We start from the raw sequence: 24,898 nt of genomic DNA, 5'->3' as shown, positions 1-24,898 counted from the left end.
CAACAGGGTTTCTGAAATGGCATGCAAGTACCTTGTTACACAATTCCATCCGAGTTTCTCAGAATTACATTATTAATTCTTTTTTTTTCAAAAAGGACTTTAGAACCATAGGATTTCCCTAAACAAATGACCTTGTTCTACAGATGAGGACATGAAGAGCAACTCCTCCCTGGTTGTACAGGCAAGACCTGGCACAGTCTCTAGACTGCTAATTCATTCCTCTGTCATCTGCATGATGGCTGGGGCAGCCAGTAACCCAGACAAAAAGAAAGCCATGGAAGGGAGACAGGCCAATAATATCTTCCAGATGAGCCTTGCCCACCTCCAGTCTCCTGACGCAAGCATTTCCGTATTGCAGATCTTCTCACACGTGGCTCACCCACCAGCTGTGGATAACTGCCCTGAACATGGGGCCCTGGCTCACCCTCCACATCTGCACAGCCTAAAAGGATAACAGGTCATGCACCTGGAGAAAGCATCACTCCAACACACACTGTAGGTGCCTTGCGAGGAGGATAAAAGCCAGGGCTTGAGGAGCCAGGGAGTGGGGAGCTCATTCCCAGAGTGCTCAGAAGAAGGAAGTGCTCAAGGGACAGGAAGTGTACAGTATGTTCTGGCTGGCAGAGGTCTGCCCTGGCTTCCACATGGTTCACCACTGGATCTTCCATCTGGTGGGAAGATGTTATTGATTTTATATATATACACATACAGTTGGTTCTCATTAGTCACAGATTCCATATCAGAGAATTCACCTATTCACTAAAAATGTATTTGTCACCCCAAGTCAGGGCTTGGGGTGCTTTTGCTCACATGTGGACACACGCAGAGAAGAGAAAAATTCATCTACCTACAAATACATTTCCAGCTGAGGCTGAACAAAGCAAAACTCTGCCTTCCTGTTTCCACTCATACTGTAAGCAAATGCCCCTTCTCTGGTCTATTTAGTGCCACATTTCCCCACATTTTTGTGGTGTGTGTGTGTGTGTGATTTAACTCTTTCAAATGGCCCCCATGTTCGGTGCTGAAGTGTTGTCTAGGACTTTATGGGGGAAAATACATTGGTTAGATACATTTTGTTTACACATAGGATTACAGTGCAATTGGCTGTGAGTTCAGTGCCAATGAAACCACAGTGTATATTAAACAAGGTGTCTTTAAACAGAAACACACATAAAATAAGCTTTTGTATTTATCAAGAGACAAAAAGGTGTGACCAGAGGCTGGCAGGAACCTAACCCTGAATTTCCCATGGGCGCAGTGGTTCAGTGTTCACTGATTCCATGTTTGTGGTGACTACAGACCCCAACCACATGACAATGAGGACTGAATAGGTATGTATATACCCATGCACTCATACATAAATATGCACTCATCCATGTCCGTGTAATGATACAAACATGCATGGGGGCATATGGCATGTGGCTCCAGTCATGGTTTCATGAAGAGACTGTCATGGTTCTGTAACCTATATTGTGAAAGCAGGAAATTTCAGGAGACGAAAGTGAAAAAAGAAATGCACCAAGACTCTGTGCATTAACCATTCATCAGTGGCCTGAATCCAGGATAAGACATGAATGAGATGGGCCATTCCACATGGCTTTGCAGGGAGATTTTATATCTTCCTGATAACAACTTGACTCCATCAGGCCTGTGAGAGTTCCAGCACACAAGCGATTTTAATGCACCTAGATGGTAATACTTTTCCCCAAATTTCAATATTCTAAGTATTTTAAGAGTCACAAATTACTTGCTCCCAAATAATTTATATGGACAAACTTTAAACAGTAATGATCTAAGCAAAATGTGCATCCCATGGGCATGACATAAAAAAAGAGGCTTTTCCAATTGTCAACCTTTTGAAGCAGCATTATCATCTTTGCAGTTCCCATAGCAACATGTTCCATTGCTTGGGTGACAGTGATCTTGTGCTAAACTAACTTGGAAAACAAATGGACATTTCCTCCTGAGTGTCCTCACATCTCACAGTTGCCTCCAAGCCATAGAGGGTTGATGTACCCAGTGCAGCTTCGTGAAGAGTTATGAGGACATTTCATAAACAAGTTTCCAGGATTTGGCCTGTTAAAGCAGTTTTCAACTTCAAGAGCTTTCCAACATGAACCACATCGCCCTTTGTGTTATGCCATGGAGATTGTCCCAGCTGCAGAACAGATGCCAAGGGAAGACATGCCATCTTGGGTGGATTTGCAGCAGTTCCACAAAGGACCTGAGGGAGAGGGTGGGATGGAAGATGCCCAGTCCTACCGTCACCAACTCAGGCAGCAGGAGCCATTCTGGGAAAAGTGGATGAGATGCAGCAACCATGAAAGGCCAGTTTCTCCTTCCACAAACCACGTGGTAGAGCCACAATGCAGGATGGTACTCCCATGTTGGTTTCATCCTATCCATATTTTCATGAGTATGGAATCTCATAAGGGAAGGTCTCATACATGCACAGGGGTGGAAGAGATAGTTATAGGAGTGGAGGGGCTATTTTAAAGTACATTTTAGCCCAGAAACCTAGAAAGGACTCCATGCTTTCTCCCAATGCCTCTCACAACTGGTTTGTTTGAATGACACATGTAGTTAGGACATTTCTTGAGAAAAAGTGAAATGTAGAGAATGGAATGTCAGTCAGTGGATTTGCAGGCACAGACACACTGTCCTAGTGCATATTTTTCTCCTGAAATAATCAAATATAATTTAGGCACTTTATAATTAACCCAAAGGGGGCTTTTAACAAAGAGCACAGAGCTCTAAGTTGAAAACGTACACTTGCAGAGTGTGTCCACAGCCAACTTTGTTTTTCAAAAGGAAAATGTGTCCTCTCACTGCTTGAATTCAACCAGAAGGATGTGAACCAGGCATAGAGAAGGAGGCCTGGCCTCTCGGGTCCCTGAGATAGTGTAAGGCTGAGTCCTATGGGAGAAGACAGGGTCTCATCTCTCAAATTGTAATGGTTAGAGAAGCCAACTGGTGGACTTTTAAATAATTATAAAGGAAAGAGAAATAATTTGAGAATAAGGCAAGAAAATATAATGAAATCCTAAAACCTGATATAGACCATACACTCCATGTGAAGGCTAGAATGAGCAGTTCCAAATCACAGAGGGCTAAAGAAGGCGGGGAGCCTTCTCACACCTGCTAGAACTTGTCACACTTCAGGCTATGTTTTCTCTGCAGAGGAGAAGTAGCAATACTACAGGACCGAGGAAGGTGGAAGGCACCTCCCCTTCCTAGTATCGAGTACTGTGACTGCCTCCTTGATTTCTGTTTCCAGTGACTCAGCCAGTTCTAAAACGCTCCTGCATACTGTGTGCCCAAGACATTGCAAATAAAATCAGAGGCCATGGTGGTGCATCACTGGGCCTCAGGGTCCAGTGTGCTAGCTTTTGCTTCCCTAAAAGCCAAGATCATTGCTATGAGCCTAGGTCATTGCCATGAGCATACTTCAAAGCTTCTTCAGCATTCTTGCCTCTTCAATACCTCGCTCAGTCTGTCTCGCTCAGACACTATTCAGCGACGCAAGATCTGAGCCATATCTTTGACATACACCACAGCTCTCGGCAACACTGGATCCTCCACCCAGTGAGCAAAGCCAAGGATAGAACCCGAATCCTCATGGATACTAGCTGGATTTGGTTCTGCTGTGCCACAATGGGAACTCCCTGAAACCCAGGTTTATATCCTGTTAGATTCTCATTCTTACTCTTTTTCCCTTGGTATGCACTCATGTTCATATTCTCCCTCTCTCTCTCTCTCAAAAAAAAAAAAAAAAAAAAAAAAAAAAGGAAAAAAGAAAGAAAAAAAGGAGTTCCAATCATGGCTCAGGGTCCACTGAACAACATCCAAGAGGAGACAGGTTTGAGCCTTGAGCTTGTTCAGTGGGTTAAGGATCCAGCGTTGCCATGAGCTGTGTTGTAGGTCTCAGATGTGGCTTTGATCCTGCATTGCTGTGGCTGTGGTGTGAGCTGGCAGGTATAGTTGCCATTCGACCCCTAGCCTGAGAACCTCCATATGCTGCGAGTGCAACCCTGGGGAAAAAAAAAAAAAAAAAAAAAAAACAACCACAACAAACAAAAATGTGTATATACTTTCTGTTTTAAAAATATATATTTTAGGGCCTCTAGAAAGTTCCCAGGCTAGGGGTTGAATCGGAGCTGCAGCTGCCAGCCTATGCCACAGCCACAGCAACAGCAATGCTGGATTCCAGCCACAATGGCAACCCATGCTGCAGCTTGCAGTGATGCTACATTCTGATCCTTAATCCACTGAGCAAGGCCAGGGATAGATCCCACATCTTCATGGACCCTGTCGGATTCATAACCCACTAAGCCAATTTAAAGTATGGAATTCCTGAAGTCCATACTTTAAAATCCATACTTTTTATTCAAACTTCCTTAGTTTTCACCTCATGTGTTTTTTCTGTTCTAGTATTCCATTTATGATACCAAGTTACTTTTAGTTGTCATGTCTCCTTAGGCCCCTCTTGGGCTGTGACAATTTCTCAGACACCTTTTTTTTGATGACCTTGACAGTTTTGAGGATGCTGGTCACTTATTTTGTAGAATGTCCCCCGCTTGGAATATGCCTGATGTTTCTTCATGATTAGATGCAGTTTATGGACTTTGGGGAGAAGATCACAGAGGTAAAGTGCCATTCTCTTCACATATCAATGATACACATACTCTAGGAAGGACTTAGCACTTGTGTTGTTGACCTTGACTCCTGTTAGATTTTTCCACTGTTTTTTTATTCCCTTTCTATATTGTCCTTTTTAACAATAAGACATGATAATCAGTCTACAGTTAAAAGCAGGAAATTGTGCTGCACGTCCTGAGAACAGAGTACCTACATAAGTTATTTGGAATTCTTCTGTACAAAATATTTTTATTATTCCTTATTGATTGTCTGAATTATTAATTTAGTCATTTATTTATTAATAGGGATTCATAGCCATTTATTTTATACTTTGGGTTATAAACTACTACTATATTACTTATTTTCTTGGTCAAATTGCTTCACTTTGGCCATTGGAAGCTCTTTCAGTTGGCCCATGTACACCTCATTTTTTTTAGTAGTTTCTGACTTTGTTTTAAATATTGTTTGCAAATACATTGAGAACCACTTCAAATACCACAGTAGTTTTTTGTTTTGAAACATCAAACATCATTTTTAAAACCTCAGTGGAGGAGTTCCCGTTGTGGTGCAGTGATTAATGAATATGACTAGGAACCATGAGGTTGTGGGTTCGATCCCTGGCCTTGCTCATGTGGCTTAAGGATCTGGCATTGCTGTGAGCTGTGGTGTAGGTTGCAGATGTGGCTCAGCTCTGGCATTGCTGTGGCTCTGGCATAGGCCAGTGGCTACAGCTCTCATTTGACCTGTAGCCTGGGAATCTCCATACACCACGGGAAGCAGCCCTAGAAAAGACAAAAAAAAAAAAAAAAAAAAAAAAAAAAAAAAAAAAGAAAGAAAGAAAGAAAGAAAAAAGAAAAAGAAAGAAAAACCTCAGTGGAGAATAATTTTATCCTCATCAAATACCAACCCTGGATATTCCTCTTTTTCACTCTTGATATTCCATGCTTCTTTCTATTATCATTCCCCTTCTGTCTCAAGAAGATCCTTTAGGAATTTTCAGATTAGATCCACTGGCAACAAATTCACTCGGTTTTCCTTCATCTGAGAAAATCTCTTTTCACTTTCATTCCTGAAGGATATTCCTTCATCTGAGAAAATCTCTTTTCACTTTCATTCCTGAAGGATATTCTCACTGGATATAGAATTCTGTTAACAGTTCCTTTCTCTTAGCACTTAAAAAATGGTGTGCTATTTCCTTCTGGCCTCCATGGCTTCTAACAAGAAATCACAGGAATTAGAGATATTTTGCACCAGTAAGCAATGTGGCATCTCTGTATGGATACTTTTTTTTTATTTTATTTTTTAACTTTTAATTTTTTTTTGTCTTTTCTAGGGCTGCATGCGCAGCATATGGAGGTTCCCAGGCTGGGGGGTCAAATCAGACCTACAACTGCTGGCCTACACAGCAGCCACAGAAATGCCAGATCCAAACCATCTGCGACCTACACCACAGCTCAGGGCAATGCCAGATCCTTAACCCACTGAGGTAGGCCAGGGATTGAACCCGAAACCTCATGGTTCTTAGTCAGATTCGTTTTCACTGTGCCACGATGGGAACTCCTCACACAGCTTCTTGAATCTGCAGATTTTGCCTTTCCTCAAATTTGTGAAGCTTCCAGCTTTTTGTCAGCCCTGATCTCGTCCTCCTCTCCTAAATATTAGATATACTGTTGTTGTCCTACCAGCCCTTCAGATTCTGTTTCCTTCTTTAAAGTTTAATTGTGGGAAAGAACACATATAAAATTTACCATCTGAACCATTTCCAAGTATTCAGTTCAGTAGTGTGAAGTGTATTTATAGTATTGTGCAACCAATATCCAGAACTTTTCATTTTGTAAAACTGAAACCCAATACCCATTAAACAGCATCCCATTTCCTCCTCTCCTTAGCCCCAGCAACCATCAGTTAACTTCTCTCAATATGAATTTGACTTCTCTACACACCTTATATAAGTGAAATCACACGCTTTTTTTTTTTTTTTTTTGTGACTGGCTTTTTTCAGTTAGCATAATATCCTAAAGGTTCATTCATATTGTAGCATGTGTCAGATTTTTCTTCCTTTTTAAGAATGAATAGGGAGTTCCCTTTGTGGCTCAGTGGTAAGAAACAAGTATCCATGAGGACTCAGGTTTGATCCCTGGCCTTGATCAGTGGGTTAAGGATCCAGCGTTGCTGTGAACTGTGGCATAGGCCAGCAGTGCAGCTCTGATTCAACCCCTAACCTGGGAACTTCCATATGCCACAGGTCTTTTGCCTAAAAAGAAAAAACAAACAAACAAACAAGAAAAACCCAAAAAACCCACCAAGCGTAATGAATAATATTCCATTGCATGGATATACTGCATTTTTTGGTCATTTATCTGTCTATGGACACTTGCGTTGCTTCCTTCATCTGCCTACTGTGAACAGTGCGATTATGAATATGGATGTGCAAATACCTCTTCAAGACCCTTCTGGTACTTCTTTTGGAAATTTCTCATTGTGGAGCAGCAGAAACAAATATGATTAGTATCCATGAGGATGCAAGTTCAATCCCTGGCCTTGCTCAGTGGGTCCAGGATCCAGCATTGCCATGAGCTTCAGTATAGGTCATAGATGTGGCTTGAGTCCCTTGTTGCTGTGGCTGTGGCCAGCAGCTGTAGCTCTGATTCAACCCGTAGCCTGGGAATTTCCATATGCTGCAGGTGAGGCTCCAAAAACCAAAAAAAAAAAAAAAAAAAAGAAGAAGAATTAATAAATTTTACAGTTCACATTTCAAAGACTACAAAGAGGTCCAGTGAAAAGTTGGCCTCTTATTCTGTCCACAATCCTTCTAGTCCCTCTATCAGGTAACCACAATCATGAAATTTTTCAGTAGTTTTTCCAGACATATTATGTATGATGCATAAATAAGTATTATTTATATTATTTTCCTTTTACACAGCTAGTGGCACTCTCTATGCTCTATTTTTCATCTTGCCTTTTTTTTTGACCGTGCACACAGTGTACGGAGCTTCCCTGGCCAGGGATCAAATCCAGGCCATGGCAACAACCTAATCCACTGCAGTGCAAATGCCTGATCCTTAACATGCTGTGTCACAAAAGAACTCCTCATCTTACCTTTTTTAACTTAATAATATATCTTAGACATCTTTCTATTACTATACATTAAAAAGCATCCTGGGGAGTTCCTGTTCTTGCTCAGCAGTAACAAACCCGACTAGTATCCATGAGGACTCCGGTTTGATCCCTGGCCTGGTTCAGTGGGTCAAGGGTCCAGCGTTGCTGTGACTGTGGCATAGGGAACTTCTATATGACGTGGCTGCAGTCCTAAAAAAAAAAAAAAAAAAAGCATGCCTGTTCATTTTTGAGGTAGTATGGTTTTCTATTTGATAGGTGGATCAAAATTTAGACAGTCTCTTATGGATGGACATCTATGGTGCTTCCAATCTTTTGCTATTTAAACTATGATTCAATGAATAACTTTGTCATGTCATTTTTTTTTTCTTTTTCTGGAGCTGCTCCCATGGCTTATGGAGGTTCCCAGGCTAGGGGTCTAATCTGATCTGTAGCCACTGGCCTATGCCAGAGTCACAGCAACACCAGATCAAAGCTGCATCTATGACCTATATGACAGCTCATGGCAATGCCAGATCCTTAACCCACTAAACGAGGGCAGGGATCAAACCCACAACTTCACGGTTCCTAGTGGTATTCATTTCCACTGTGCCTTGACAGGAACTCCCTGATCTCCATCAGAGCATCAGAGCCCATTAGCAGGTGGCTTCAATGGAGTAAATTTAGGCACTGGCTGAAAGCATGTGGCAGAGATGCCAAGGTGGTGGAATGGAACTGCTAGCTCAGCGAGGGCACACAGGCCCTGTTCCCACACACTGCTCTCTGTAGAAGTATTAAGAAGAGGCTCAGGGTGGCCCTGGTAAGGGGTCAGAGAGCCATGTCTCCCCCTCCCTCAAGCCCACACCTGCATCCTCCAACTTTGTGGCCTTTCTGGCTGGTCCACCCTGGATTCTAGAGCCTACACAGCTTCAGTGGAAACCCTCCGGAGCTTTCTTATGGTCCAGACCCTCTGAGGATGCCATCCACATATGCGGCTCTCCAAGCTCTGGCAGAAATAACCACCATCCTCTCTGAGCCCAGGACCCACTTCAACAGCCCTCACTCATCCAAGACCAAAGTTTCTCTCAGCCTTTAATAAGTTTTTTTTTGGCTGGTAAGAATGTGAAGTTGAGGAGTTCCCGTCCTGGTGGCAGCAGAAACAAATCCGACTAGGAACCATGAGGTTGTGGGTTCAATCCCTGGCCTTGTTCAGTGGGCTAAGGATCCAGTGTTGCTGTGACCTGTGGTGTAGGCCACAGATGCACCTCAGATCCCTTGTTGCTGTGGCTGTGATGTAGGCCAGTGGCTACAGCTCCGATTCAACCCCTAGCCTGGGTACCTTCATATGCCATGGGTGTGGCCCTAAAAAGACAAAAGACAAATAAATAAAATAAAATCATAATTACAGAATTCAGGCAAGGGTCTGATCATGTAAAGTTACATAATCATGCATTGATTGATTGATTGATTGATTGATTTTGCTTTTCATGGCCACACCTGGGGCATATGGAAGCTCCCAGGCTAGGGGTCAAATCGGAGCTGCAGCTCCTTCCCTACACTACAGCCACAGCCACACCAGATCTGAGCCATGTCTGTGACCCACACCACAGCTCACGGCAATGCTGGATCCTTAACCTTCTGAATGGGGCCAGAGAGCAAACCCACATCCTCATGGATACTAGTCTGGTTTGTTACCACTGAGCTACAACAGGAACTCCAATATAATACTGTATTTTAAAAATTTATTTTACTTTATGTTATTTCATTTTGGTCCTTTTAGGGCCATACTCACAGGAATACAGAAGTTCCCAGGGTAGGGTTCGCATCCGAGCTGTAGCTGCCAGCCTATACCACAACCACAGCAACACCACATCCGAGTTGCATCTGCAACCTATGCCACAGCTCACTGCAACTTGGGATGAACCCACTGAGCAAGACCAGGGATTGAACCAGGGTCCTCGTGGAGACTAGTTAGGTTCATTACCATTGAGCTGGAAGGAAGGGAACTCCAATAATGTATTTTAAAAGTAAATAAATTCATTCACTGCAAGTACATTAAATGTCAGGCCGTCCACTGGGTGTCTACAGTGATTATACACACAGTGATGAAAGAGACAAACATTCAGCTCCTAGGAAAAAGTTTAGAGGGGAGAAGAACTGACATGACACAAAGATCCTATAAATCATTTAGTTGCAGGTGTGCTGAGCACACCTGTAGCTTGGGGGGAAGTGCTACTCAAATTAAAGCACTCAACAGGCACTTGGTGCAGCCAGTATGGGAGTTCGACCCAGTGAGCCTGAAGAAGGTGCCACTCATGGGGAAATCATGGCCTTCCAGGAAAACTCCAGAAGGGAAATTCCAGAATATTCCAAAAGACGTGGGATCATTAAGCCAAACAAAGGGGTTTATCTTGTTTACAGGTACCCAGAACAGGCCAACCCCCAGGAGCTCCAGATGCAGGGGCAGCCAGAGGGGCAGGAGACTTTCAGAGCAATCCCTCCAAAGGCCACCGAGGTTATGACTTTAGGGACCACACATATCCTCTGCCAAGTACGTATTCAGGGCCACCCAACTCCCCCTCCCAGATTTGGGAAACTGAAGTCCAGAGGGTTGGACTGGCATGGTCACACCAGGACCATGAACCATGCCCTGCCTGTCGCTTGGGACAGGAAGCGCTACCTTGTCCAGCTGGGTGGCTCAGAGCAGGTCTCAGGCCTCCAGAAACGAGAAAACGTGAAGCAACTCATGCAAACCCAAATGGCCCCTGCCGCCCTAGGTGCTCTGGCCAGGCCACGCCTTGCCGGTGTTTCCACCCCACAGGCCATACCCTGCTCCACCCTGCTTCCACCCCATAGGCTGAGCCCTTCCAGGTTGATCCTTGCCAGCATCCCCTCTCAGGTCCCAAAGCTTGCCAAACCCACTTCTGTTTGGCCTTCCACTGGTCTCTGCCCTGCCCCTTGGCTCTCACATTGTCCCAACACTCGGCAGACCCTTGCCTCCTCCCTCACACTGACATTCATCCTCACTCTGATCTTTGCCCTTACCCAGACCACGCTGGACCTTCGGGTGTCCCTGAACCCAGCACCTTTTGAGCCCTTGCCCTGGTGCTGGCCCTTATGCAGAATTTGGTCCTTTTCCTCAGCCTCGCCCTAATCAAAACCCTTGATTTTATGAACATCAGACATCTACCACACCCTTGTCCCTACCTGACTCAGGCACACTCTAACACACACTTCGCCCTAGCCCTGACTCCCACCTTCACAATGACCCTCAGCCTCCCTCCTGCCATGGCACTGGCCCTTGCCCAAAACCTGGTGCCTCCCTTGTCATGGCACCCACCCTGGCTCTTACCCCAGCCTTGGCCCTGATACCAGGACCTCACTCTGGACTTGGTTATGGCCCTGACCAAGATCAGATCAGAGTTAGTGTAAATGATAACAATGTAAATGTAATGTAAAAGCAAGTGTCATGATCAAGTTCAGTGTCAGAGCAGTCAGGGTGGCAGACAGTGATGAAGATCAGAATGAGGGTGAGGGTCCAGGGTAAAATTCTAGATCAGGTAGGGGGCAAGATAAGACAATGGTCAGGCTCATGGTGTCAGAATCAGGTTCGAGGATCAGTGTGAGGATCAGGTTGAGACTCCATCATCGGAGAGGATCCGTAAGAGGATGAGGTCAGGGTAAGGATTATGGTTGTCAGGATGAAAGAACGATTGAAAGTTGGATTCAGGTTGACAGTGAATGTCCAGTTCTGAATAGGATTCAGTCAAGGTGAGGGCGAGGTTGATATTCAGGATTAAGCATCAAAGCAGATTTAGAGTCAAGATCAACCATGAGGATAACTGCCAGGATCAGAGTGAAGGCCAAGGTCAATTAGAAGTCAAGGTGGGATTCCTTTCCTCTTGCTGCTGGAAAGAATCAAGTCCTCCTCCACCTCTCCCTCCCCACCACCAATTACACTGGCCCAATCTGCATAATCCAGGATACTCTTTCGATCTCAAATATGTACCCTTAATCACATGGCAAAGTCCCTTTTTTGTTTAAGGCAATATATTCATAGGTCAGGACATGGGCGTCTTTGGGGGGACATTATTGTGATTATCAGAGATGATCAGTTTGGTTTAGTCAAAAATCAGGTTCAAGGTTAAGGTTCAGTGTGATATGATGGGTCAAATGAAGGTGATCAGACTGAGGATGAACATTCAACATAAAAATGAAGGTCAATGTCAGTGTGAAGTTCAATTTCAGGATCAGGGTCTAGGTCAGCTTTAATGTCAGGATGGGATTAGGGTGTCAGTGATGAGGCTCTGTGTTTGGATGAAGACCCAGGTCAGGGTGAAATTGAGGTCCAGGTCAAAATCAGGATTAAGATTAGGGTTATGGTCAGGCTTGGGGTACAGATATTTCTTTCACCTTTGGCATAGTGTAGTTCAATACCAAGGCTCAAGTTCAAGGGCAGGGTAGGTTGGTATGATAGTCTTTGTCAAGGATACATTCTAGGAGCAGAGTTAAAGGTCATAATCAGATTGAGAACAGCAGTGGTTCATTCATGGTAATGTTCTGGGTCATGATCAGTGGGAGAGAACTTGTTGTTGTCAAGGTAAGTCAAGATCAGGGTTATAATGAACATCAAATGTGTCAATTAGAGGGTCAGTGTTAAGGTGAAGATGAGAGCCAAGTTCATACACAAGGTTAATTCTAGGTCAAGCAGGGTCAGAGTTTGAGTGAGGCTGAGAGTCAATGCCAAGATTCAAGCCAAGTATAGGTGGGGAAGGAGTTGGCAAAGAATTGAGTGAGGGTGACTGTATGTCAGGGTCAGGGTGAGGTTCAGCGTAAGGCTCAAGGCCAAGGTGAGGGTCAATGTCAGGGTGGACTAAGGTTTAGGATCTTTGTGAGTGGAACTGGCCAGAGATCAGCAGTCAGGGTATGGGTACAGACTTCATTTATGTGGAGATGAGAGATAACTAGAAAGAGCTAAAGGTTAGACTCTACAGATGTGGCTGGTCCAACAGGCAGAGGCCAGATCCTTAAAATATCTTTGAAGACCTATGAGACACTCAGACTTTACCCTGTAAGCAACAACTGTGCTTTCCCTCTAAAAACCTGGAAGGCAGTGACTGTGGCAGCATTAGTTCTCTGTGAACTCTGTGCTCACAGGAGTTTATCCACATGGGAACAAAATGAATATTTTAAACTAAAAGATTGCTAAGAGTAAGTTTCTCCATTTGTCTGCTTTTACATATCTCTAAGCCAACACCACACTTCTTATTTGTTTTAGCCCTGAGTCTTGGGATATGATACGCTAAGTCCATTCATCATCTTTCTCCTTTTCTTTGGCTTCTGCCTCCTCCTCTTAACCCTTTCATTTCTGCATATATTTCAGAATTGACTTACCAAATTATTAAATTAGAAAAACAGGAGTTCCCATCGTGGCGCAGTGGTTAATGAATCCGACTAGGAACCATGAGGTTGCGGGTTCGGTCCCTGCCCTTGCTCAGTGGGTTAATGATCCGGCATTGCCGTGAGCTGTGGTGTAGGTTGCAGACGCGGCTTGGATCCCACGTTGCTGTGGCTCTGGCATAGGCTGGTGGCTACAGCTCCGATTCAACCCCTAGCCTGGGAACCTCCATATGCCGCGGGAGCGGCCCAAGAAATAGCAACAACAACAACAAAACAACAAAAAGACAAAAGACAGAAAACAAGAGCCAGTTCAGACTGTATTGAGATTTACTGAGTTAACAAATGAGTTTCAGGAAGATCTGTCCTATTTGCCTGGTGTCTCTGATTAAGGAGGTGGCCCGTGTGGTCCTGGTTCATGCTTATCCTGAGGGTGATGTAACCAGATTAAGATGTGGAGGGTCACAGAGTTCACTTTATGGCTCAGGGGTTATTAACCTGACTAGGATCCATCAGGATGCAGGTTCAACCCCTGAGCTTGCTTGGAGGGTTGGGGATTCGGTCTTGCCATGAGCTGTGGTATAGGTTGCAGATGAGGCTTGGATCTGGTGTTGCTGTGGCTGTGGTGTAGGCTGGCAGCAGTAGCTGTGATTTGACCCCTCACCTGGGAATTTCCATATGCCACAGGTTCAGCCCTAAAAAAGAAAAAAAAGAAAAGATGTGGAGGTTCACTTATTGGGTCCCCAACTTGAGCCATCCCTGGCCTTGACTTCTGTCATCTCACCTTCAAGTGGGAGCTTCAAAACATGAAGCACCTAGAAAGTCCCCAAGACTAAGGTGGCCATGAATGGGGCTACTTTCCAAGTGACCAGAGACAAGCAAGGGCCAGGAGACCATGCTACCTCAGGCATGTCCCTCAACAGGAGCAGAAGAGGGGTACACATCAGGTAGGACTATTTGGGTTTTATCCTAAATCTCAGAATTGAACTAGTGCTTAATGTCTCTGAGAACAAAATCAAACCACACTTCCCTTCCCACTTGGGTTTCTGACATCTCACACTCAGTGCTCCCACAGATGGCTCTACCGAGGCCGTCCCTGACCAAGAAGGTGGCAGCTAGAGAAGCAGCACGGTGGCAGACACAGCAGCAGCACTCACTGCCTCCTTGGATGGACCTGTCAGCAGCACACAGATGGGAGCTGACAGCGCAGGCCGCAGGTGCCCTCTGCTGGGGCTGGATGTCCTCATCACCCAGCTGAGAGGAGGACCAGGTACAGCCTGTGGCTGAATCAGGACAGAGCTGGGGAACAAGAGGCCTGGGTGGTTCTGGTGGGGAGCACGCTGGCGGGGCCTGGCCCAGCATCTCAGCAGCCCTCCAGGATGAAGGGCCAAATCAGCTCTGGGTTCAACAGCGACTCCTCCAGAGGCCAGTCCACATGGAAGTCATGGACGTGGGGAGACCCTGGGTGGGCCTTGGGGGTAGGTCCCCCTGGGCAGTGGGGAATCGGCAGCTCCGAGGGGTGGGCCGGCAGGGGAGCTGTGAAGAAGTACTGGTGCAGGAGGGCCTGAGGGCAGCAAGCAAGGGACAGCAAAAGGAAACCAGTCACCTCCCCATCCCAGCTTCAGCTCACTTCCCTTTGAGGGGGAGATGTCAACATTGCCCTGAAGAGGCTTTCCTCCCTCTGCTCATCAGTGCAGCTGACTCCAAGCCTCTGAGTGCTTGCTGCCCAAGCACTGCTCCAGGGACCCAGGATGCAGCAGCAAACAGAGCAAAGAGGAGTAGGGGAATAAATCATATAAAGTAGTAGGAGAAAGAGCACATTGGATGATGAGTGCTGTGGGGGGTGGACAGTGAGGAGGAAAGAGGAACAGCGGAAAGGCTGCAGACCTGAAGATGGGCAGGGGAAGCCCCCGGGAGGTGGTGCTTGAGAAGAGACCTGAAGGATGAATGAGTGAGGCCCAGGAACATGGAGGTGCCCCAGAGCAAGTGGAATGGGAGCTGCCAGGGTCACCAAGGGGATGGCCCCTAGTGTGTGATGCCTGAGGGCCACTAGGACCTGAGTTTCTCCTCTGAGAGGGAGCCACAGGAGGGCCCTGCAGGGGAGGGTGTGACAGCCTCCCTGGACAAGATCCCCCTCTCTGCCAGGGGAATGGGCAGGAGGGGAAGCATACAATGGGGGTGAGGACAGGGGGGTGACTTAGACTGGGGACAGCAGCAGGGAGCTGAGAAGGGGTCAGTTGGCCTCAGTACACTCTGAAGGCACTGCTGACATGGGAACTCACCAGGGTATGAGTGCCAAGGGCAAGGAGGGGAGGACAGGTACACCCAATAGAGGCTCTGATGCCATCCCTGCCATTGGCAGGTGGCCCTGCCCTCCTCCCCTGCCTTCCAGCCACAATCCACCTGTCCTGGGTTCTCCTCTCCAGGCCTCTGTTCATTATTTCTCTTGGGGAAACAGCTCCCTGTGCTTAAACTGATCCTTCTCCAGGAAGCCTTACGTGACCCCAAAGTCAGTTCCAACATCACTCCTCAGGGCTGTCACAGACTGGCTGCCCTGCCTCACCACAGGCTGGACACCCCACAGACACGAGCTGCGTCTGTCTGTTCACTCTGCACCAGGGCCCAGGACAATGCCTGGCGTGTGCCAGATGCTGAGTAAATACTTACTGAAGGAATAAAGGCATTAAGAGGTGAGTCACCAATAACTTGGAGATGTGCTCTTCTGCAATGTGGGCACACCCTTCTAACGGGCCACCCCTGGCTGCTGCAGCCCCTCTGGGGTCTGCTCAGGAGAGGCTCAGCTGCTCCACACCCTCCTGCCCTGGCTCTGGGGGTTCTGTCCCAGCCCATCACGGGTTCTGGGGGACCTCAAACTGCTGGGTCACATGAGCACGAATGAGGAGGCTCAGGGCATTGGGTGTTGCCTACCTGGGAGGCTGCAATGCGCTGGAGTGGAGGGTAGAGGAGGAACCTCCCCAGAAAGACCAAAGCCTGGGGAGAGGCATCCAGCAGCACCTCCTCCAAGGGCACAGGCACCTGCTCCTTGAAGGAGATCTTGTTGTAGTCATCTCCTGGAGAAGAAGCAGGCCCGTCAGGGCTGGCCCCTGCCCTGCTGAGCCCCTGCTTGCACCAGGTCACTCTGTCATCATGCACTCAATCAGTCTTTCAGTCCTTCTTCTACTTCATGGGAGCCCACTCTGTGCCCAGCTGGGTAAGAGCTGTGTGAGTGCCAGGGACAGGTCGGAACAGACAGGGGATGGGATACGGATCAGCTCTCCTGCATCCAGAAGGGCAGGAGGAGCCCCTGAGCTGAGCCAGGACAGAGAATGGAAGGTCAGGGAGTTGTGGGGCCACCGGAGAGAAGGTGTGGGCCAGGGGAGTCACTAGTTCTTGGGGAGACAGAGGACACCTGTCCAGGTGTCAGACTTGAGGGCTGGGGGTGCCCAAGAGGCAAAGCACTCAGCAAAGCTGTTTGATGTCATTCTCCCCTGGGAAAAGGGGAGACCCATTCAACAGCTCCCCCAGGATCCAGCCCACGGCACTGCACATACAGAACACAAACATCTCAGAGACCTCAGCACAGCCACAGATCTCCCCGCACCAGCACTCACACCTGACACCAGGGTCAAAACACCCACAAAGTAGCTTAGAGGCTTCAGAGTGAAGAATACAGACCCCCAAACCGGGAAAGACCTCAAGCCTAGAACACAGAGCTTATGCCCCTTCCTCTGCAGCTCTCAGGCCTCAACCCCTCAGCAGTTCTAAGACCTCTCAGAGCCTCCCATTCTGGACATACACCCTGTCCTCCCATCCCAGGGAAGACCTCCAAAACGGCCCCCAAGTCTCACAGTTTCAGGCAGAAACAGACCATCCTACCCTAGAGAACTGTTCAGGGCCTTCCTATCCAGGGCCCCAGGCTCAGGGACACTGTGTCTCAGGGTGTCATTCCCTGCAGAGAGATGTTCCATGGCCAGACCACCTCCCCAACCTCCACCCAGAGACCTCCTCCTGGGACAGCCACTCCCATCCCACCTGATCCCCACCCAGCTCAAAATTCTCATGAAAAAGAACAGTGACCACAACTCCTCAGAGATACTCTCACCAAGGGAGACTCCCCCAGGGCACCCCTGTATGTTTAAGCTCACAGCAGGAAATCAGCCCCTAATAGCCTGGAGACCTCAATGCCCAGCGGGAACAGAACACTCGAGCACCCACACCCCACCACCTGCCCAGCCCACAGGAGGCTCACCACAGGTCGATACCCTGATTGTACTGGCGGGCACCATACAGGAGCTCAGGGGCTCAGTACCACCTGTGAGTGGATGGCAGGTGGTCAGAGCCAAGTCACCCGTCTGTCAAGAAGCTGCCTGCGCCAGAAGGTCACCCTGGCCCCCACACCAGCTCTTGGAACACTGTTTGGACAGAAGCTCCAGAAGCATCTCTTCCCCAGGGGGAGGGTCGGGGCCTGGCCATTGCCTGGTCCTGCCTGGGAACTGGTCCTCCATACCTGGTGGCCACCTGGTGCATGTAGAGGCGGCAGCCATCTGGGGAAAAGGCCCCAGGCCAGGCCAAAGTCTGCTATCTTGAGCTGGCGTGAGGCGCTGATTAGCAAGTTGGCTGGTTTCAGGTCCTGAGGGCACAAAAAGAGGCAACAGTTCCCTGTGAGAACCCATGGGACCTCAGGATAAGAGAGCTGGGCAGGCTGAGCACCCAGGTCAGCCCAGGACCGCACCTCCTGCAGGGCTATACCCCTGGCCACTCACCCATGGTCCCTGACCCCTCTGTCCCCTCCTCAAGCATGCCCTACATCAAGAGCTGGCCTACCTCCAGCCAAGCCACCCCCAGGTCCCACCCCAGCCCATGCTGGAACTGACCCAATGCGCAATTGTTTTTGGCATGGCAGAAGGCAATGCCCTTGAGCAGCATCTGCAAATAGCTCTTGACCTGCACCTGGGCCAGTGGCCTCTGGGCATGGCGCAGCACCTCAGCCAGATCTGACAGCATGTACTCAAAGGCCAGCACAAAGCCTGCACTATGCGGGAACACAGCCTTCAACTGCACAACCTGTGGGGGAGGGGGGAGAGGCATCCCATCAGCCCCCAGACTCATGTGGCTCACACCCTCTGTGGAACTCTCGGCTCTTGCCCCAACAGAAGACCAGGCAGAAAAGGTGACAGGAGATCTGAGCTTAGAATCAGGGAGCTAGGTGCTCTCATGTGCTCCCCTCTCCCAACAGAAGGCAAGACCCTACTCTAATGCTCCAGTAAAGTGCAGGAGAAAGGACGTCTAAGAAAATCCACTTAGGGCAGTGTCTGGTCCCCCACCCAGCCTACGAACTGGAAAATCACCTGGAAACACACACACACACACACACACACACAGAGGTCACCTCCTGTTTCTTCTACAGCCATTAACTCCCAGAACCAAGAGAAGGCACTGGTGGTCACATCTCCCAGCGCTGGGACAGCAGGAGATATGTCACATATACTTCCTGAGGGCCCACAGGTCACAAGGGCCAGGCTGCACAGCAGTGAGCAGGAGCAAGAGCGAGGGGGTCCTGATGGGCTTTAAGGAGTTCGGGGGACAAATGATTGACAGGCATAAGAACAAATCTATTGGGTATCTTGATGAAGGTTCTGATGAAGACAGAAGAGATGGGCTGGGCTCACTTATGCAGGGATCTGGGAAGGAGTTCTGGGCAGGGGGACAGTGAGCACAGGGCTCCAGAGGCGAGAACAGGAAGGAGGCTGCTCTGTACTCCTGGAGCCTAGACGTACTTGTCAGGCAAGAGAAACTTAAGTGTTGAATGAATAGAAAAAGAGACTGGAGGAGTTTCCATCATGGTGCAGGGGAAAGGAATCCGACTAGGAAACATGAGGTTGCGGGTTTGATCCCTGGCCTTGCTTAGTGGGTTAAGGATCCGGTGTTGCCATGAGCTCTGGTGTAGGTCACAGAAGTGGCTTGGATCTGGCATTGCTGTGGTTGTGGTGTGGGCTGACAGCTGTAGCTCTGATTAGACCCTTAGCCTGGGAACCTCCATATGCTGTGGGTGTGGCCCTAAAAGCCAAAAAAACAAAAAAGTGAAGGGCCATATTATTGCTTTTCTGATTTTGAGAGTAGGAGACAATCATTTTACAGATTGAAACAAACACACAACATTCAGATAATGCACAAACTGATAAAAAAAAAAATCACAAAAGAAAAATCCTATCACCTACTGTCAACCTCACAAGTATATTCCACCAGACTTTGCAACAGATATGGCACATACAGATATGTATGCACAGATGTATACAAAATACTTTTGCACAAAACCAGGATGACACATGCAGTTGTATAATATGGTTTTGGCACCCAATATAGCACGAACATCTCCAGAGGATAAGCAACAAGCCAGAGTATCACCCATTGTTGGGTGGGTGGACCTGCCCTTGGGATTCCCCAGGAAATTACACACATTCTCTACTCAGGACACGGTCAAGAGAGATGTGCACAGAGAGAATGAGGCTGGGCGGGTGCAGTGTCTCTCCTCCTGTACCCACAGCCCCTCCTGGGCCCATCACAGCACAAATGAGGCCAGGAGGGTCCTGCACCTCTGTCCATCTCCTTACTACTTTCACTTCAGTTCTCAAGAGCCAGGTCAGGGTCAGTGTTTGTCACCAGTGCCCAGCAGAGGGTAGAGCCTATGGGGGCCCCAAGGTTAAAATGTACTGATTCCCCAATCAGAGGAGAAAACTCAGAAGGACAATGTGGAGTTCCCATTATGGGTCAGCAGAAAGGAATCTAACTAGGATCCATGAGGTTGCAGGTTAGATCCCTGGCCTCACTCAGTGGGTTAAGGATCCGGTGTTGCTGTGAGTTGTGGTGTAGGTCAGAGACAGGGCTCAGATCCCACGTTGCTGTTGCTGTGGCTGTGGTAGGCCGGCAGCTACAGCTCTGATTAGACCCCTAGCCTGGGAACCGCCATATGCTGTGGGTGTGGCCCTAAAAAGACCAAAAAAAAAAAAAAAAAAAGAAGAAGAAAGACAATGTACATAAAGCTGCTAATCCAGCCTGCGGAACACAATGGGAGCTCAATGGGTGGCAATTATCCTTATTATTAGAATTCATTAAAAGTTTTGAGCAAAAAGGGATGTTAGTGAATAAATGAATAAGTACACAAAGAAATAAGTGGGTGAACAGAGAGGGAGTGAGTGAGGAATGAAATAACTGGGGGGGAATAAGGGTGAACAAGTGGACAGGAAAGGGAGTAGTGAGGGGTGAGGAAGCAAAAGACAGCAAGTCCCCAGGGTGGAAGTGAGTGGATAAGGGCAGGAACCCCAGCACAGGGCACCAGCCCTACTCACATACTGACTGTCCTCAATCTCCTGCAGGGCCTTGACCTCCCGCAGGGCCTGGTTGGGGATGCCATCCTCCAGCCGCGGTAGGGCCACCTTCTTGAGGGCCACGATCTCTCCAGTCTGTTTGGGACAGGACGCAGACACTGCTACCCCATCCCGGGCTGGGAAAAGGAATGGGATGCGAGGCTTGAGGCCCTCGTGAGAGTGGAACGCGCCCCCTACCCCATTCTGGAAGGAAATCAGGCCCAGGAGTCTTGGTACTGGGAAAACAGCTCAGAGGTAACCACACAGTGCTCACAGGGAACACTTGCCATCTAAAAGCACCGCTGGTAACTGGCCGCAACCTGGACGCACCCCACCCCACCCCCACCAAGGGGGCCAAAGAAATAGGCACATGCCACAAGAATCTGATGGGAGGCAGGAGCAATGGCCCAACATGGGTCGGAATATGGGGTAGATCTCCAACCGAAGGAAGGACTGGGTGCTCACCTCCACGTGCTTGGCCTTGAAAAAGTTGCCATGAGCGCCCTCCCCTATGCGGCCCAAGATGCAGTACTGCTCCATGGCCTTCTGCCTGGCACAGGTATGCTCCAAAGTCACAGCCCCTCCCACGCACAGGCAGCCAGCCCCTTCCCCATAAGCCTGCCCCGCCCTCTGCGCCCAGAGGCGGCCGCCTAGCAACGGCAGGGGCAGGAGCTCCGGACTGGGAGGCCGAGGGCAGCCAGGGAAGGCGGCCCTAGGCCCGTCAGCGCCTTCCCTTAGGCCCTCGCCATCACGGCTCAGGGCGCTTCACTCAAGGGGAGTCACGCGAGTTGCAGACTGGGCCAGCCTCAGGAACACTCACCGCCGCCCCTTCTCAAGCCTGCGCTGCCATCACGTGACCAGTGACGCCAGATCACGCAAGGGGAGGGGCCGCACTGCCCAGGGGCAAGGCCGGACAGCAGGTGGGGCGGGGCTGCGTAGGCGGGAGGGTGGAGCTGCTCAGCGGGCGGGGCTGGGAGCTGGCGCGGGGCTCAAGGTAACCGGGAGGGGCTGAAGGCGATGGGGGAGGGGCTGAAGGCGACGGGGGCGGGGCTGAAGGCGATGGGGTAGGGGGATGGGGGGGTGCCCTGCGGGGGGAGTGGGTGCCTGGCGGGGCCTGCCCCTCCCCCTCCCTGAGCAGGCTTAGAGGTGCCAGCCGCCACCTCTGAGAACACAGAGGTGTCATTTCCCACCTATGAGACACAGAGCCGATGGTGACTGAAGGGAGATGTCTCGGGTCTGTGTCCTGGCAGGAGGATCAACAGGCAATTTGTGGAGAAAGATTTTTAAAAATGCAAATTCTGACCCAGGAAGTCCATGTCTGAGGGCTTCTCCTGAGGGAACATTTGGAGGAGTTTGCAGCTGAGTGATTTTTATGAAGTACGTACCAAAGATGTTGACAAAAAATACAAGCAGCTTTTAAACTTCTGAGAAAGTGCTCAGTCTCATACACAGTAAGGTAAATGCAAAACAATCTACAATTTTCCGCCTATCATTGGTTCAATATCTAACAATGCATTGGCCATGCTGTGGAAATATATATATATGGAGGTTCTCAGGCTAGGGGTCGAATGGCAACTATACCTGCCAGCTCACACCACAGCCACAGCAATGCAGGATCAAAGCCACATCTGAGACCTACAACACAGCTCATGGCAACGCTGGATCCTTAACCCACTGAACAAGCTCAAGGCTCAAACCTGTCTCCTCTTGGATGTTGTTCAGTGGACCCTGAGCCATGATTGGAACTCCTTTTTTTCTTTCTTTTTTCCTTTTTTTTTTTTTTTTTTTTTTTTTTTTTTTTTGAGAGAGAGAGAGAGGGAGAATATGAACATGAGTGCATACCAAGGGAAAAAGAGTAAGAATGAGAATCTAACAGGATATAAACCTGGGTTTCAGGGAGTTCCCATTGTGGCACAGCAGAACCAAATCCAGCTAGTATCCATGAGGATTCGGGTTCTATCCTTGGCTTTGCTCACTGGGTGGAGGATCCAGTGTTGCCGAGAGCTGTGGTGTATGTCAAAGATATGGCTCAGATCTTGCGTCGCTGAATAGTGTCTGAGCGAGACAGACTGAGCGAGGTATTGAAGAGGCAAGAATGCTGAAGAAGCTTTGAAGTATGCTCATGGCAATGACCTAGGCTCATAGCAATGATCTTGGCTTTTAGGGAAGCAAAAGCTAGCACACTGGACCCTGAGGCCCAGTGATGCACCACCATGGCCTCTGATTTTATTTGCAATGTCTTGGGCACACAGTATGCAGGAGCGTTTTAGAACTGGCTGAGTCACTGGAAACAGAAATCAAGGAGGCAGTCACAGTACTCGATACTAGGAAGGGGAGGTGCCTTCCACCTTCCTCGGTCCTGTAGTATTGCTACTTCTCCTCTGCAGAGAAAACATAGCCTGAAGTGTGACAAGTTCTAGCAGGTGTGAGAAGGCTCCCCGCCTTCTTTAGCCCTCTGTGATTTGGAACTGCTCATTCTAGCCTTCACATGGAGTGTATGGTCTATATCAGGTTTTAGGATTTCATTATATTTTCTTGCCTTATTCTCAAATTATTTCTCTTTCCTTTATAATTATTTAAAAGTCCACCAGTTGGCTTCTCTAACCATTACAATTTGAGAGATGAGACCCTGTCTTCTCCCATAGGACTCAGCCTTACACTATCTCAGGGACCCGAGAGGCCAGGCCTCCTTCTCTATGCCTGGTTCACATCCTTCTGGTTGAATTCAAGCAGTGAGAGGACACATTTTCCTTTTGAAAAACAAAGTTGGCTGTGGACACACTCTGCAAGTGTACGTTTTCAACTTAGAGCTCTGTGCTCTTTGTTAAAAGCCCCCTTTGGGTTAATTATAAAGTGCCTAAATTATATTTGATTATTTCAGGAGAAAAATATGCACTAGGACAGTGTGTCTGTGCCTGCAAATCCACTGACTGACATTCCATTCTCTACATTTCACTTTTTCTCAAGAAATGTCCTAACTACATGTGTCATTCAAACAAACCAGTTGTGAGAGGCATTGGGAGAAAGCATGGAGTCCTTTCTAGGTTTCTGGGCTAAAATGTACTTTAAAATAGCCCCTCCACTCCTATAACTATCTCTTCCACCCCTGTGCATGTATGAGACCTTCCCTTATGAGATTCCATACTCATGAAAATATGGATAGGATGAAACCAACATGGGAGTACCATCCTGCATTGTGGCTCTACCACGTGGTTTGTGGAAGGAGAAACTGGCCTTTCATGGTTGCTGCATCTCATCCACTTTTCCCAGAATGGCTCCTGCTGCCTGAGTTGGTGACGGTAGGACTGGGCATCTTCCATCCCACCCTCTCCCTCAGGTCCTTTGTGGAACTGCTGCAAATCCACCCAAGATGGCATGTCTTCCCTTGGCATCTGTTCTGCAGCTGGGACAATCTCCATGGCATAACACAAAGGGCGATGTGGTTCATGTTGGAAAGCTCTTGAAGTTGAAAACTGCTTTAACAGGCCAAATCCTGGAAACTTGTTTATGAAATGTCCTCATAACTCTTCACGAAGCTGCACTGGGTACATCAACCCTCTATGGCTTGGAGGCAACTGTGAGATGTGAGGACACTCAGGAGGAAATGTCCATTTGTTTTCCAAGTTAGTTTAGCACAAGATCACTGTCACCCAAGCAATGGAACATGTTGCTATGGGAACTGCAAAGATGATAATGCTGCTTCAAAAGGTTGACAATTGGAAAAGCCTCTTTTTTTATGTCATGCCCATGGGATGCACATTTTGCTTAGATCATTACTGTTTAAAGTTTGTCCATATAAATTATTTGGGAGCAAGTAATTTGTGACTCTTAAAATACTTAGAATATTGAAATTTGGGGAAAAGTATTACCATCTAGGTGCATTAAAATCGCTTGTGTGCTGGAACTCTCACAGGCCTGATGGAGTCAAGTTGTTATCAGGAAGATATAAAATCTCCCTGCAAAGCCATGTGGAATGGCCCATCTCATTCATGTCTTATCCTGGATTCAGGCCACTGATGAATGGTTAATGCACAGAGTCTTGGTGCATTTCTTTTTTCACTTTCGTCTCCTGAAATTTCCTGCTTTCACAATATAGGTTACAGAACCATGACAGTCTCTTCATGAAACCATGACTGGAGCCACATGCCATATGCCCCCATGCATGTTTGTATCATTACACGGACATGGATGAGTGCATATTTATGTATGAGTGCATGGGTATATACATACCTATTCAGTCCTCATTGTCATGTGGTTGGGGTCTGTAGTCACCACAAACATGGAATCAGTGAACACTGAACCACTGCGCCCATGGGAAATTCAGGGTTAGGTTCCTGCCAGCCTCTGGTCACACCTTTTTGTCTCTTGATAAATACAAAAGCTTATTTTATGTGTGTTTCTGT

The 24,898-nt window shown here is 48.0% G+C and overlaps 2 protein-coding genes and 1 long non-coding RNA gene across 13 annotated transcripts in view; 1 reads left to right on the top strand and 2 right to left on the bottom strand.

The window, feature by feature from the left end:
* The window catches only part of LOC110258060 (cyclin-dependent kinase 20), a 30,346-nt gene extending 8,976 nt beyond the window's left edge, over positions 1–21,370 (bottom strand). The window contains exons 1-7 of one of the 10 annotated variants that reach the window (XM_084994823.1): positions 20,961–21,370; positions 20,478–20,632; positions 18,006–18,195; positions 17,639–17,761; positions 17,381–17,443; positions 16,060–16,202; positions 13,439–14,695 (exon numbers count right to left, since the gene is read on the bottom strand). In XM_084994823.1, the coding sequence (XP_084850949.1) occupies positions 14,495–14,695; positions 16,060–16,202; positions 17,381–17,443; positions 17,639–17,761; positions 18,006–18,135 (660 nt within the window). In that variant the 5' untranslated portion in view covers positions 18,136–18,195; positions 20,478–20,632; positions 20,961–21,370 and the 3' untranslated portion in view covers positions 13,439–14,494. Of the gene's footprint in view, positions 1–6,345; positions 7,948–13,438; positions 14,696–16,059; positions 16,203–17,380; positions 17,444–17,638; positions 17,762–18,005; positions 18,196–20,477; positions 20,633–20,960 lie in introns of those variants that run through there. The other 9 variants (XM_021081030.2, XM_084994826.1, XM_084994821.1 and 6 more) reach the window with 9 other exon arrangements.
* Positions 1,652–6,205, bottom strand: LOC146396264 (uncharacterized). The gene is made up of 2 exons (XR_014826594.1): positions 5,772–6,205; positions 1,652–5,726 (listed from the first exon to the last, which is right to left on the bottom strand). It is a non-coding gene; the product is annotated as an uncharacterized LOC146396264 (long non-coding RNA).
* LOC146396262 (interleukin-36 gamma-like) overlaps positions 21,134–24,898 on the top strand; it is a 60,130-nt gene continuing 56,365 nt past the window's right edge. The window contains exon 1 of one of the 2 annotated variants that reach the window (XR_014826593.1): positions 21,134–21,415. The gene's annotated coding sequence lies outside the window, so the exon portion shown is untranslated. Of the gene's footprint in view, positions 21,416–21,438; positions 21,490–24,898 lie in introns of those variants that run through there. The other variant, XR_014826592.1, reaches the window with a different exon arrangement.

The sequence above is a fragment of the Sus scrofa genome, chromosome 14, assembly GCF_054392235.1.
Source record: "Sus scrofa isolate SSC_HxYL_T2T_F1_AM1 chromosome 14, Sscrofa_HxYL_maternal_Yorkshire_Landrace_v2.0, whole genome shotgun sequence".
In the NCBI taxonomy this organism is placed as follows: domain Eukaryota; kingdom Metazoa; phylum Chordata; class Mammalia; order Artiodactyla; family Suidae; genus Sus; species Sus scrofa.
This window is presented reverse-complemented; position numbering and strand designations above follow the sequence as displayed.